Source organism: Nelumbo lutea, chromosome 5 (assembly GCF_056320005.1).
Source record: "Nelumbo lutea isolate HS-2025 chromosome 5, American lotus-T2T, whole genome shotgun sequence".
Classification (NCBI taxonomy): domain Eukaryota; kingdom Viridiplantae; phylum Streptophyta; class Magnoliopsida; order Proteales; family Nelumbonaceae; genus Nelumbo; species Nelumbo lutea.
The window spans coordinates 54,901,016-54,917,536 of record NC_142688.1 but is presented as its reverse complement, the minus strand read 5'-3'; the positions used below and the strand labels follow the sequence as shown (position 1 = coordinate 54,917,536).

At 34.3% G+C, this 16,521-nt stretch overlaps 1 protein-coding gene across 1 annotated transcript; it reads right to left on the bottom strand.

Annotated features, from left to right (window-relative positions):
• Positions 1-9,266: 9,266 nt before the first annotated feature.
• LOC148852501 (receptor-like protein EIX2) lies at positions 9,267-12,247 on the bottom strand. The gene is given in 2 exon segments (XM_088945809.1): positions 9,267-11,062; positions 11,064-12,247. Coding segments are annotated over 2 exon segments (2,820 nt in total). The 3' UTR covers positions 9,267-9,426.
• Positions 12,248-16,521: the final 4,274 nt, after the last annotated feature.

Here is a 16,521-nt window from a genome sequence, read left to right as displayed (position 1 = left end):
ATATATGTTTTTGGAGCCACCTTTTCTGACGGTGCTACTTTATAGGAAGTTAGAAACTACATTAACCAAGAGAACAAATTTATTTAGCAGAAAAAAAGAAACCGTTAGGAGCATTTCAAGGGTAGTTTGCATATAAAGTAGGTTGCAACTATGCAATGAAATGTCCCTTCCTCACTGTACCAATGCTAAGAACACGCGAAATAAAATGGAGGAATTCCAAATCACCTAATGACATGGGAAATACTAGATTTTAAAGTCACATGAAGAAACTCCTAGAAAGAGAAAACCTAAAGAGTACAACAAAAATTTCATATATGCACTAATGATCAAATATCGATGACCAATCTATCCATAATTATTTTATGCAGACACCTAAGCAAAAGAAAAACAAAAAAGAAAAAGAAAGATATTATATTATATCTTTTATCATATTCATCCAAGAGTGAACACAGAATAAACAATCCCATATTTATTTTGCATGAGCTAGTTTTCACATAATCAAATGATACAAAAATATATACATGGAATAGACCTCCCACTGGTAACCCAAGAGATCTGAAATCGACTCAACCCCTAAAAAGTGAATACTTTTATAAATTTAGTTATTTTTCAAATGCATCTTAAATTCTTAACTGAATGCATACACAAAAATAAGTTACTCACTGGCAATTGAAAAAACAAAATGACTTAGCTAAAACCGAACCCAACAACGAGTGCATTTGGCCATACAACCATCCTTGCAATCAACACTATAACCCAAAACTCTGGGTTTACGGAGAAGAAGGTTTCGAAGAGATTTCCCCTTAATTCCCCATTCCTCCTCCAAAACCAGTACATTAGTCCTCACTCAAGATTGCAACCAAGAACCTTAGGAAATTTCTTTAGTAATTTGCAAAGATCATCATCTGAAAGACCTAATGTCCTTAAATAGTCCAGTATATCATTTACTAGATCAACTTTTGGAAATTCCTTTTCTCTTTATTCAACCTAATAAGGTGAATGGACTTGGCCAAATGCTTTTCCTAGTACCATGTCTTCCTCTTTGCCACTGAATTTGAATGTAGATAGAGTTTGTTTGCATGACTCCAACATTTTCCTTTGTTCATCACCCAAAACTAATGTTTGAGTTTGTGCAGCAGAACATATTGTCCACTTCTTGGATGGAGCAGAGATCAAACCCCTAAATCTCAAGGCATCTATTTGAGAATTTGATATTACTCCATGTTCTAGATGCAGTTTCAGTTGTGAATATTTTGGAAAGTATGTTCTAACATCTGAATCAAAAACGGAGAAAAATGTACAAAAGTTAAGGATAGTGGAAGAAACCATATAGTAGTCAGAAAATGTACTTATGAAAATGGATACATGCAATATGCAAGCATGATCAGTATATATACAGGATGAATTTAGCACATGAGGGTGTAATCACTTATCACTAATATTCTGGTAAATGATGGTTCAGTCCCAATTACCAGCATTATGGGTGGTTCCTAGCATTGGAGTCTCTAGAAGTGAGCTTCAAAGGTAGGAAGCAGCATCTCACAAATTATCTTAGATAGATTAGGTGCCAAGAGCCCACCCCAAAATGATGTGTAACTGCTAAAAGGCCTTGCTGCTATGTCAAAATAAAAAGGATAATTTGTACTCCTGTATGAACAAGACTATTTAAAAACAAATGTATGAAATTGATGTCGGGGAATGGTAACACACAGTTCTCAGCAAACTTAGTTCAGACTCATGAATCAGTCCCTAAGCAAGCCATTAATCAGACCTTTCTCTTTTGGAACTCTTAAGTCATAGTCCATTGTTCGGTCCAAACCCATAATTCTTGCACATATCCATTCCCAATCTCAAATCCAAATGCATTGTTCATATGCAAACCCAAATTCATGATCTATATATCCATATCCAAAACTATATCCATGATCCACCCAACTCATAAATCTTGATACAAATAAAGAAGTGATTGCACCTTGGAAATTAAACTTCTCAGAATTAAAGATATAGAAATGACAACATTAATTTTTGTAAACTATAATCTGGCATTTCTTATGATTCAAGTCACCAAGAAATGTACAGAAAGTTGAAATTGTGTTTTACTATACAGATTCACAGATTCACTAGGAAGGGTCCATTACTATATAGATTCACTAGGTGACCATATTTTGGCAAAAAAATGAGAGGTTAGTTGTATCCAATTTACCCCTCCCAAAACACTGGATATCTGGGGACAACATTGGGTGATAAACCTTTCCCTTAAATATATAGTATGGATCATAGTTGTCAAGGCAATTTCTAGGTGATGAAGTGCCCATGGAGTGCCGTCTTAATTTAGTCCTAGCTATTTTCTAAATGGCACTACAAAATACCCTTTTTGAAACAGTGATAATAAAATAGACATTATCACATTCAATTATTTGTTTGTAGGTTTATGTTGTTGGAGATTACAGGAGTATATTTGCAATGTTGATAAGATTTGGGGACTTGTACGTATTTATGTGAGAAAGAAGAGTACATGTCAAATTTTGATATAATTGAGTCTTTTGCTTGTTTTAGATCATTGGTTGTGTGGGATTAGGGTTGAGTGAGAATGGACATTTTGTTATGAATCTGTACAGATGTCAGTCTTGTAGCTCTTCTCATAGTGGATTTTTTCCCTCTCCCATGGATGTAGGTTAGCAAACCAAACCACATTAAATCTTGATGCTTTCTCTCTTTCTTCTTCTTATTTTTTTTCTTGATTTGCCATTTTCTTTCTTGTTCTTTAACATGGTATTATTAGAGTATGTCACAACCTGATCTATTTTTCTTGTTTTTCGAACTACATATTGGTGTGAACACTATATAGTGTCTGTGTTCATCTATCATTATACTCGTGGAACTTTCGTAGGGTTGTTTTGATTAACTCTAATCTGCTAAAATTGAAGTTGTGCAATAACTAAAGAAGATTTTCTTTCTCTCCAATTTGTTGTATTCTTTGAAATTTTTTGTTCTCCTTGATTGAATTGACTCTATTGCATCTAAAGTCACTTCTTTGGAGTAGAAAGTTGTAGTAGATGACAAACTTGACATTTTAAATACCAAGTTGGATGCCTTTCTTATAGAGAGGGTATTGTTATTGATGCAATATTTTCAAATGTTACATTTAATGGAGTGTCCCAGCCTACTTCTCTGGCATCAAATTCTCAGCCCATTGTTCCAATGCTTCCCTCTATTCCACCTACTATGCAACAATAGTTTCAGCATAAAATTTCCTCCAATGTTCCTAGTGCAGAGGCTGCAAGCCATCTGTTATTGAACCTATAGTATCTCATTCCAAGCCCATGAAGGAAACACCTAAAGAAGTGAACTAATTCCTCGAGGAACAACTTCAACAAGAATGTAATGACAGACTGCCAATTAGTCTCTCTAAAGTTTTGATTATAGATCAAGAAGAGTTTCATCACATTCATACAGTGATTTCCATAGACGAAAAGATGATCTTTTATGATGCTGATTTCATCACCGTTGTGATCCATAGTATCGGGCCTATAGCACACAATGTGAAGCAATTGCTGATTCTTCTTTTCTTTAAAACTTGAGGATGAAATTTTTTGAATTGGGGGAGAATGATACAGAGACAGAACAAGGAAAGAATTTATGAAAAAAAAAACCAATATTCCAATTCGTATACCAAGTAGGAAAAATAATAAAATGTGGCTTGGTGAGCTTTCAAGTTTCAACACTGGTTAAGTTTAGATACTAGGAAATGAGGACTCTACTGATTTAGCATGCAGAAAACACTTTAGACTAGGAACACATATCTTTGATGCAAGTATCTACCATTCAACAAGTTAAAACTTATAACAGATTTGAAGCAAGGGGATTTGCTAAATAGGAAAGTGGGGACTTGCTCTGCTTTAATCTTAGATAACAAAGCCCACATTTTCTTTAAATCCATTCTGTCATCGACTCATCATATTGAACATCAGGTTTTACCGTGCCCTGCTAATTATTATAAAAGATGAATTTTGTGATTTAAAAGGAGACTTATTCTATTTAAATCACATGGACCACCTAAATATGTAGTCCACTATCTAAGGGACCTGAATATCAGGACCAAATCCAACCAATCAGCTCAAGAGATAGCTGAAACCAAGCCCATAGTTGTTCAAAAGCCCAGTAAGCCCAGTCCCTGCCAACTCCCTATCTAAGCCACATATTTCACAACTTTCATACTAGGAAGAATAAGATCTTAGGCTGAAAATCATGTATGAGGAGCAGCTAATGTATCAAAGCGAGGAACAAATATGTTTAACTAGCTTGAATCTACCATGACGTCTAGTACTATTCTACATACCAGGATGGTGCATGCATTTATTCCAATCTGAAAGAAACATTAGCAACCATGAATCATGGGGTGGACCATCCTAATCAGGTGTGACTAGATATCAAATAAATTTAGATTATAAAAGTCTGATAATGCTTCTTAAATTCTTCCAAAATCTATCGTCTTTGGACAATATAGGTTGCCTTTTAGGCATAAAGACTATCCAGGCAAGAAGACCTTGACTATTTTATTAATTTTTTTCTTTCAATTTTCTTGATTATTAAAAGAAGACGACCTTGACCATGAAGTCAATAACTGATCACATTTTCCGCGTTGTAGGTTTGGAATGCAATTTCATTTGCATTACAAATATATGAGAGTGCAAATTCTGGTTCATCTCTACTTTGGGTTTTATTTTCATTTAGGCTATGTTTGGTTTGAAGGAAAAGGTAAGAAAAGGAAGGGAAAGATAGAGAATGTAAAGGTTTTCTTACCTTTTCCTTCCTTTTCCTACATTTTTCTTCAAACCAAACATAGTCTTAGGTTTTATTTTACTCCATTTACACTTTAAACAAACAAAACAATGTCATTATTAAACCAAAAATAAAACAGAATTTGCATTCAATTAATTTGCACCGGTGCAAATGAATTTGCATTGCAGACAAACTAGGCCTTAAGGTCTAAGACTTAAGAAGTCTAATGTCATTTCCAAGCAAATGCACAGTGATGTCTAACTACTATTTTGGACAGCTTGAGTTGAGACTAAAAGACCTTGAATCTTCTGTATCAGAGAGACGACCAAAAGGTGGGTAAAGTTCTTTTGGGAAGAAAATCCTAGCTCAGGTAGAGTTTTTGTGGATAGGAAGTTCAAATTGATTACAATGCCCCACCTTGAATTTGATGAAATAACCTCTTGCTGAGATGATTACAATACATCAAACACCTTGATTTAGGGTTTTTAGCTTTACACTGTCGTAGCAAAAGTGAACTGGCGGAGGGACCTTGCTTTGCAGGGGTTGGAATGCAATCGTCGATCCGTTGACTCTTAGACCTGGTTCTTGGCTAAAAATTGTTGAATCAGTCAATGATCCATTGACCTAATCAATTGAATCATTGACCCATTGGTCTATTCAATGGCTTTTGGCTGCTTTCTATTTTTTTTTTTTAATCAGGAACCATCCAAGCAATTGGTTCTGTTTTATCCTAATTTCGGTCCCTAGCAAAAATCATTGAATCAGTCAATGATCCATTAATCTAGGCGGTCAAACCGCTGACCCGTTCAATGGTTTTTAGTCATTTTTTTTAATTTTTGTTGTCAGAATGGGCCATCCGTTTGAACTGAAAAGTCAAACTATTGACCCAAAAATCAATGGCCAAAACGGTTCTATTTTCAGGTTGTATGAGTTACATGTTCGAATGACATAACACGTATGATACTGCTTAGTGGACCTCACACACTCAATTTTTTGCCTGTAATTTTTGTTGTTAGAATGTGTCATCCATTTCTTTTTTATTTTCTTAATTAGAAACCATCTATGCAACCAGTTCCGTTTTACCCCAATCCCGATCCCTGGCCATAAACTGTTGAATCAATCAATGACCCATTGACCTGAGTGGTCAAACCATCAACCTATTGACCCGTTCAATGGTTTTTGGCTGTTTTTTTTAATTTTTTTAATTTTTTTGTCAGAACAGGTCGTCCGTTCAAACTGAATGGTCTAATTATCAACCCAAAAACCAATGGCTTGAACAGTTCCATTTTTGGGTCGTATGAGTCACATGCTCGAATAATATAACATGTATGATACTTCTTAATGGACTTTACACACTCAATTTTTTTTGTTTGTAATTTTTATTATCAAAATGGGTCGTCCATTCGAATTGGACAATTGAACTGTCGACTTGAAAACCAGTGGCCAAAGCAGTTCTGTAAATTTTTTCCTATATTTTTTTTGTCATTAGAATGGACCATTCGTTCAAACCAAATGGTCAAACCATCGATCCAAAAACAGGATGGGCCTCACAAACTCAATTTTTTGCCTATAACTTTTGTTATCAAAACAAATTGCCCGTTCGAACTAAATGATCGACCCATTGACCTAAAAACCGGTGGCCAGAGAATGGTTCCATAATTTTTTGCTTGTAATTTTAGTTGTTAGAAAAGACGATCCATTCGAATCGAATAATCAAACCGTTGGTTGTTAGAACACTATTAAGAACATTTGTCAACAATAGTAAGTAATTATACTATTTAGTTAAATAATCATTAATGATAGTTTTAATAATATTATTTAGTTATTTTTAATATAAGAATAATTATTAAATTTATGAATAGGATTTATTAACGATATTCATTAAATTAATAATTACCAAAATTAAATTAAATTAACTGTATTTATCAGTAATAGTCAATAATTATAATATTTTATTAAATAATCAATAACAATACTTTTAATAATAATTTTAATATGACAATAATTACTAAATTTTTTAACAGTATTTATTAATGATAGTATTTATAATTTTAACTTAAAGTAAAATTTAAGTAAATATCTATTCATTAACAATATTTATAATGACAATAATTATTAATTATAATCACTAATTATATATTTATTAAATTACTATAATAATCAGTAATTATTAAAACCGGGTTACTAAATTTATTAACAGTATCTTTTAATAACAATATTCATAATTTTAATTTGGGTAAATTACAAATACCCCCTGTACTATGATCGTGAGACAAAGACCCCCTTCCGTTATCCTTCGGTCATAAAAGGCCATTAGAGTATTTTTAATTCCGATATTACCCTTGTAATAACTATTCAGACAATCACTGTTCATCTTCTCCACCTCAAGCAGCAATGGCGGTAATCCCCTTTACGTCAGATTCCTTTACGTTTCTCTCTCTCCCTCTCTTTCCCTCTCTCTCTCCCCTGATCTCTCTTCTTCCCCTTCCACTTTCACTCCTCTTTCTTCTTCCCTCTTTCCTCTGTTTTCCGTTCCTCTCGGCCATAGCAGTCACAGCTCGTTGCAGTGTCTAATTCCGTTCCTTCTTCTCCACCGAGATTCGGTTCTCGACTTCTCTCCAAAATCCAGATATTGCCCAAACCCTCCAACAGCTGGTTAGAAAATTGTGTATTTAAACCAGTGCGAGTAAGTGAATGGAAGAACGATTTTGTTTCCTTTTTCACTGTCTAGGTTGTTTATTTGTTTCTATTTCCAGATATGTCATTTGATTTGCATTCAACTTAAAATGTCTACAAGTCCCATCATTCACATTCTCCTCTGCTGACTAAAAGCTGCTTCTGTGTTGCTTTCACTTTATCTAATCTAAATAAATTTCAACCTCCTTGTTTTTAACCCAATCTTCTATTCTTGTTATGCTGGTCTTAAATGTTAAACTGAACCCCAATTGCTTCTTCTTTTAGTTTCTTATATTGACAACAAAGTTAAGGCTCGAAATTCTGTTCTCTCTTCCTGCAGACTCTGTTTGTACCTCTTCTTTTAGTTTCTTATATTGACAACAGCGTTGCAGTTCCGAAGAGTAGGTGGGACCTCGGAGAAATCCCCTATTATGAACCTACATTTAGTGTTAACAAATGTTCAGAGCTGTGAAGCAAGCTCCATATCAACCTCTGACAAGGATTTGGGACAGAAAACAGAGGAAAGTGGGAAGAATAAAGAGGAGGAGAGAAAGGGAAAGGGGAAGAAGAGAGAGAGAGGGAGAGAGAGAGAGAAGGAATGTGATGGAATCTGAGGTAGAGGAGATTACTGTCGTTGCTGCATGAGGTCAGGGAAGATGAACAGCGTTTTTTCTTCTTAATTGTCTTAAATAGCTATTACAAGGGTAATATTGGAATTAAAAAACATTATAATGGTTTTTGGGGAGTTTGGATGGAAGGCCAATGGAAGGGGGTCTTTGTCTCAAAACAAAGTGCAAGGGGATCTTTGTCACAGACCCCATAGAACCGGGGGAGAATTTATAAATTAAAGTAAATATCTAGTTATTAACAATATTTATAATAACAGTAATTATTAATTATCATCCCTAATTATATATTTATTAAATTATTGTATATAAGATTCCCTTCGACCCAGGAGCGACAAATGGGCCAGATTCAGATTTCTGAATCTTCCCACCAGTTGCAGGTTTTAAAAGCCCATATGCCCTCAATAGAAATCATTTTGTGTCATGGACTGATACAATAAAAGAAGTATGATGTTAAAACAATTTGTTTTCAAATTACTTTCTAAAATGAAAACCTCTTTCATTCAGCATAAAAGATTATTCAAATGCTGTACTCAACCAATATAATTTGCTTCTCAGAAGATTACCGGCAAAATATATGTGCAATTACAATTCTCGATTAATTTATTTGCAATTCATGGATCTAAACTTCATGGAAATTTAGAGAAAAGAAAAAAGGTAACAAAGAAGAGAAGGCAATTCAAGGCACATATCATGGGCTGGGCCAGGCTGGTCGTATGCCTATATTTTGCACCGACAAGGATTATAGGCTGGGCCTGGGCTTACCTCGCAGATAACACCTCAATTTACGATTTGCACCATCGTTATACCTTAAATTTCAAGGGTTTTCACGATCATTTCTAGTTATCAACAAATACAGACATAGAAGCATAATTTGAATAATTATTCATTAAAATTAAAAGATCGGGTCTAGATAGAACTAGAACTGACCCGAAAAAAACCAGAATTGAACAAAACCCTCCAGAGCCTATAATTTTAAATTCAGAACCGAATTGATTGGTTCTTGGGACAATCAGACTTGACCCGGTGGATCTGATAATAATAAACTATTGAAAATATTATCCAATCTGGTCTGAATCGGTTCGAGACTGGGTATAAACGATTCTGAAACAATAATGAGAAACAGATTGGGTTGGACCCAAGTCACCCAACCCATTGACAGACATAATAAAACTCCACAGAGAGCAAAGCACATACAAATTATACGTCATAAATTCATGCAACTGGTATTTATCAAAAAAAGAAAAACAATAACTCCTGCAACAGTTCAATAAGGACCGGGCCTACTAAGATGAGCAGGCCACTAGTTCAAGTACATCATCTTCATCAACAACTCACAGACTTAACACCAGTGGTAATAGCGGGATTCGATTCCGCATTTGTCTTTGATACTGTCCAGGAAATGGAAATATGAACGTCTCCATGACTTATTGAATAGAATTGGACCAAAAACAGCCCAAAAGCCCACCACGAATCCAATTGCCATACTGAGGAAGAAGCATTCCGTTTCAGACAAATCTCTCCTCCCCCTACTGCTGTCATCATTTGATCTTGGTTTTGGAAATATGCCATCTCCAATACAATAATCCTTAGTGAGTGGAGGTCCGCAAAGTCCTTTGTTGCCCATAAAACTGTCAGCGTTGAAGCTCTGCAGCTGAGTGCTCGATGGAATCTTTCCGTACAGTTTATTATATGACAAGTTCAAGAAATTCAAAGAAGTTAAACTTGCCATGCCTTGGGGAATTACACCTGAAAGATTGTTTACTGAGAAATCAAGTATTTCCAATACTCCCAATTTTCCCATGTCACCGATCTCCTCTGGTATCTTTCCTGTCAAATGATTTCGTGACAGATTCAATGACATTAGTCCGATGAGACGTATCAGTTCTTTAGGGATCTCCCCTGATAGGCAGTTGTTGGAAAGGTCCATGCTGGTTACAAGTCTTAGAGTGCTACTATATTTAGCCTTTCTGCCTCTTAACATACACCATACTTCGTCTCCAAAATCAGAATAATAAAAAGAAGAATAATAATAAGAGATGTCAATTGTGTCATGCTTTTCAGCCATGACACTAAAATCTCCGAAACAATGTGGGATGGTCCCTGATAAATTGTTGTTTGCAAGGTCTAGAATTTGCAAAGAAACAAGCTGACAGAGTTCCAAAGGAATGCTTCCATTGAATCTATTTGACCGCAGAACGAGAACCCATAGATCTGATAGGTCGTGTCCCATCCACTGTGCTATTCTTCCAAACAATTCATTTTCCCCAAGGTCCAGAACATTCAGCCAGGTGCAATTTCGCAATGATGATGGTATTTCTCCGAAGAGATTATTGCTGCGCAGGTACAATGATAGAAGCTGCGTGAGGGAGCCAATAGATCTTGGAATATTCCCTGTTAGATTATTGTTCCCCAGATTTATCAGTACCAATGAAGGCCAATTCATCCAGCAATTTGGAATTCCACCTGATAGAGTATTTCCGGATAAATTAAGGTATTCCAACCTATTTATCGAGCCCTCAACCTTACGACATAGAAAGTGGGATATCGATCCAGAAAAGTTATTATTGGAAAGATCTAATGCTGTTACATTAGAAGAAAAGGAAGGTAGTGGACCACTAAAACGGTTTGATCTTAAAAATATGATTGAATCAAATGACTCCATTTTCACTAAGCTGGGAATCTCACCAATGATTTGATTGCAAGAGAGATTTATATAAGAAATGTGGGAAGATAAGTTCCAGAACCAAGTGGGAAGAACTTCTGAAATCCCAGTGTCAGATAAATCCAGTGCTTCCAAACCTTTCTGTGTTTGAAGCCACATAGGGAATTTGGGCCCTATTTTCCATGATCTTAGAAATATGATTTGGAGGCGAAAAGGAGGATCCCAGTTGGAGTTGACTTTTAGATCCAATGAATTTGACGATGCATCCAAAATTTTTAAACTTGTCAAATTAGCAAAGTGAATTTCGGACACCACCCTTCAAGGAATTTTGAGAGATGTGTAGTTCTTCCAAGTTTGAAAGATGTCCAAGAGATTTGGGGATAGGACCGGAAAGTGAGTTGGTTCTTAGTGAAAGGAACTTGAGATTCTTAAAATTCCCAACTTCATTGGGTAGATGACCTGAAAGTTGGTTAGATTCCAAATCTAAGGACACCAAACTATCCATAAAGCACTGGGATGAATTTATTAACAGTCCAAGTATCTCTCCCTTGAAATTGTTGTCAGATAAATCTAATTGCTTCAAGTTGCAAAGGTTCTCCCAGGTTCTTCGTTTCCACCGCTCAAATTGGTTTCCACTAAGACGAAGAATTCTAAGACTTGACATGTTCCAAAGCGAATCCAAAAATGGATCTTGAATGGAATTGTATCTTAAATCAAGAGAAACAAGACCCTCAAGACTAAGCAACCAATTGGGAATCCTCCTTAAAGAATTGAAATTATTAAAAGAAGGATCTAGGTTGGAAAGAGATGTAAAGTTGACCAGATGAAGAATGGAAATGTCAGAAAGTTCACAGTGGGACAAATGCAAATCTAACAGAGAAGGAAGCATGCTTATTACCTGAAGCCAATCAGTTGCCATTGTGAGATTTACCCCACTCATGTCGAGGTAATTCAAAGATGACAGACGGGAAAGCCATTGGAGATTGTCAACCTCTAAATAATTCTGGCTTAAGTCAAGATAGCTTAGTCTGGAGAGATTACCAAGCTGACGAGGAATCATCATGCCAAAATCTGCATCTGAGAGGTTAAGATACTTCAAGCTCTTGAGTGATCCAAAGAACCCAGGAATTTGATTCCCTCCAAAATAGTTCCCACTTAAGTCGAGGTACTTAAGATGTTTCAACTCCAATAGTGAAGGACTTATTTTACCACCCAACCAGGACTTCTCATATGAATGATGACTAAGGTCAAGCTTGATAACATGTCTGGTTGTATTATCACAGAGGACTCCAATCCACCTACAACAATCCTTCTCGCCACTCAGATCCCAACTAAAGAGTCGGTTTGAAGGATCATGGAGTCCCTTCTTGAAGCTGAGAAGAGCTGTCTTCTCTGTATCGATGCAACCCGCATTTAACTCCACATAACAGAAGCTAAACCTGATGTTTGCAATGAATCCAAACAAGAAGAGAAGCGCAAGGCAAATGAATCTATCCATGTTCATGCAAGAATATAATTAAGATGGAAGCTGTAAAAGACTGAATATGATGATATATAATGTGAGTGAGGTCGTTAGTTATTCTGGAGCATCATTTTGTTTTCCAGAAAAATCTAGCCGTCTTACCCACGTAAGGGTTGCTTCATTTATCAATAGGAAATGAAAATTCTATTACAAGACTAAAATGTCAAACCTATTGTATTTTATCAAATCATAAAATTCCTATCCAATGGTTGTAAAACACAGCGCACAGCCTCTTGTTGTTCCTCGTGGAGAAGAGACCTCTGCGAGTTACTTGGGGGATGCTACTTTGTATCTTGGATAACTAAATAACTAAGACTGCTTGATTCCATTCTTTAATCTTAAACAATTCAAATGTTGGTTAAGGCTGCTGGATTCCATTCATTCATCTTCATTAGTGAAGGTATTCCAGATCAACGGTTTGGAATGCATGAAGAGATACCTCGAATGTTAATTAACAATACAATTAGAGATCCAAGTTAATAGTTAAGGTGCATTTGGTTGGTGGTCAGAATTGGAATCAGAATTCTTCGGAATTGGAAGGGGAACTGAGATGGTCTATTTTTATAGCTCTTTAGTTTAAATAGAAATTGGAATCGGAACTAGCAGGGACCCGTGCGTTGCCAAGGCTTTGTTAAGCAAAAGTTATACAACAGAAACACATAAAAGTACACAATTGTTTTGTATTTTAACTTTTTAAGTAATTAATAATTATTTATATTTTATATACTATTTTTAATCATTTTTCTAAAATACAAAAATAATTATGATATATTTAAGATAGGATTGTGCATCAAACCATTGAAACTCATGAACCCAACCTAGCTCAACCTGAGATATGGTTGACTTTCTAATATTTCCAGTCACTTTCGGTTTGGCCATTCGTAAATTCACCAAAATCATATATATATAATTTTTTAATAGGGGAAAGTGGGGAAATTCCCATATTTTTTAGTCTACAATATTTTTATTGTAAATTTAAATATTTTAATTTATATTTTTAATAAAACTATTGTAATTTTTTAAATTAAATATAAATTTTTCAATCTAATTTATAAATTTAATTTTTTTAAGTTTAAATGTTATGAACCAACTAACTAAACCATAAAATGACCCACATTGATACATCCTGAGTTTGCCAGTTTTCACTAATGGTTGATCGATTTCAAGTGACCAGCTCCCAACTTGACCAATTCGGTTTGGTTGCCCAAACAATCTACAATCATACCGAACCAACCAATGAATACTACTAATTTCAGCTAAATTAATAGTCTAATCTTCAATAAATAAAAATAATTTATTCTCCAATAATTATTGATTACTTATAGAAAAAATATACAATTATTGAAAATAAATTTATAACAAAAATACAATAAGTAATTAATATAAATGCAATAAGTACAATAATTATGAAATAAATACAATTAAATATCATGTTTATTATTTAAATAATATTTTAATTTTTTAAAGATTTATTATTTAAAAATTTTATATAATTTTGTTATTGATAATTATAAAATATTAATCGGTTATAACATAATTAAATATCTTTTTATATAATATATATTTTAAATATTTTGTTATTTGATAGGCTTATTCATTGAAAATTTTAAATACTTTTGAAATTTTAAAATTACAACACACATTTTTATTACATAATTGCATAATTTTTTTATAATATTTAAACAATTATTAAAATCTTTAATTCAAACTTTCTTTGTATAGATATAGATGAAAAGTGAGGGAGAGGATAAATATGAATTAGAGATAATTTAAGAGAAAAAGTCTTTGCTAAGTTAATTTATAAGATAAATAGGAATTAGAGATAACCAGAGATAATTTAGGAGAAAATAGGGGATAGTGATGCCATGTGACTAGATTGGCCATGTTCCTAAGTGATTAAGAACATGAAAACTGAATTAAGTTGAAGAAAAATTATAGATATGCAAAAAGTTATTGAAAAAATACAGAGAAATTAATTTTTTATTATTGATATCTAGTGAAAAAAAAATATCAACAAATTACTAATACCAATATTTAACTATTGTTGAAATTTATTTAAAATTATGGTTTAATTAATGATATTTAATGAAAAAATAATTACTATGGCATCCACGGTTCCCAGAAAGAAAATATATGATTTTTGGTGAATAGGTCGTGTTGACCAACTCTCCCCTTCAATCTACCCGGAAACAAACGGAAACTTAAAGGTGAAAGGGCTTGAATTTACATTTTTAGTAAATTTAATTCTCCCCTTTAAAGTTCATGGAAATGTTATCTTAATTTTACCGACGTTTTTAATAAACATCGTGAATCAAACGTCACCAAATAACGTTTTCTTGTAATGAGGTTGAAGTAGGTGAAGGCTATTATTGTAAATTTACATTTTATCTTAAATACCAAAATATTAGGGGGAACAACTTGGACAGGCTCAGGTTGGGCTGTTGTCGAGTGGGCTCAACCCAAAGGCCCCATACCGAGTTATCGTAAAATTCTAATTTTGGGGTCAACTTGAATGGTACCCGTACAAAATATTATTGTCAACAAAATTATGGACCAACATTAACGGGACTTACTTATAAGAAGACCTTCACTCGAAATAATTTTAATTAAGGATACAATAATATTGTATCAAGCACATAGTGGAGGTTGAAGCCTCGTATTATAACTCAGTCTTTTGTTGATTAATGAATTGGCTTAGAGGCATTTTCTTGAAAAAAAAATATTAAAAATTGCATTTAACATGCATAACCCTTTATTTTTATATTATAGTGCCCATTATTTATTATAAAGGTAAAATCTCAAGCTGCCAATTGTAAAATCATATATGTAAAATGCAAAATCTTGTATTTTGTATTCTTTTATTTGTAAAATGCAAAATCTTGTATTGTATGGATCATATGGAAGAATTGAAATGAATATATATTTTCCAATGAAAACCATTAAAACATTGACCACATTTGAAAATACTACATCCAATAATCACGCCATTTACATATATACAAGCTCACCCTCACCCTGTTACAAGTAATGATATATTCCAAATCAATCGTGGAGACTCATGGGTGGAGGTGACCTGCATGCATTTAATGGGTCCACTCTTGTGGTTTTAGAGAAGCCGAAGACTATTAAAAGGAATTGGGATCTGCTACTCACATAGCGGTCCTCACATGGATCTTACAACCACATCCCACCGTGTATTAAAAATATCTTCTCATGAATATGATAAATACAAATATAAGATATATTCCTAATATTACACCAAAACATGCTGTGAGATAAATGTAAAAACACTCTGTAAAAACAGATCCGGACTCCATAAAAAATGGGGCTGATAATTGATGTTGGTAAGAATTCACACAAATAGCTACAGCAGTGTCAATGGCGTCCTCCTCTCTTTCATCCCTTGATAATTAATTTGTGAGCCCCGTGTGTATTGAATGCATGTTGACTTGTAACAGGTCAGCCCGGTGTGGATGATTTTTTCTCTAACTAATCTAGACTCCATAGTTTTGTGCAAAATCTATGACGCCAGAAAGGCATGATACTAGAAAGGTTGTAACCATTACAAGAAAAACAGGCAAACGCGGCAGTCTAAAAACTGCCTGCTTAAATCTAAGGTGGCAGTCAGGCGATTCGAAATGCACCAACACGATGGTCAATCGATCAGAACTGTTAGCATTTATAAAAACCGTCACCATAGATTTTGGCAAACATTGCTCGACTTTTTTAGGTGGTTGTCTACACCGCCAGCTTAGTTTGATCCGCCAGCTAATTAGTTTCAAATGTCACTTATCAACCATATGAGTGGCCATGTTTGACCTTTTTTTTGTTTTGAGGGGGTTTACAATGTTGATCCATCTAAGATGATTGTCTACCATGAAACAAGATTGCCTTTCTATCTTTTCAAATTAGCCAGAAGATTTCAGAATAGATGCCCTGTCACAACAGCTTACACTTTTTTTCTCAATCCCTTAATCTGCTAACTAAAGACATTGTCTTATACAGACCTTGGGAAAAACCAGCTAACATGAGGAATTTCCAAGTAGTAGGCCCATAAAGATTGGATTAGGCATGTTGTTGCCAAAACCAATTAAAACCCCCACTGAATTTTATGAAAATCCACCTCATTGTTTACCACTTTTTGATAGGTAAATTTATGGTTTACTCTTCACACAATTTTTTATTGTTTTTCTGAATGTATTGTCCCAAACCCTACCTATTCTACAGTATCTTCCTCAAATCATGATAGA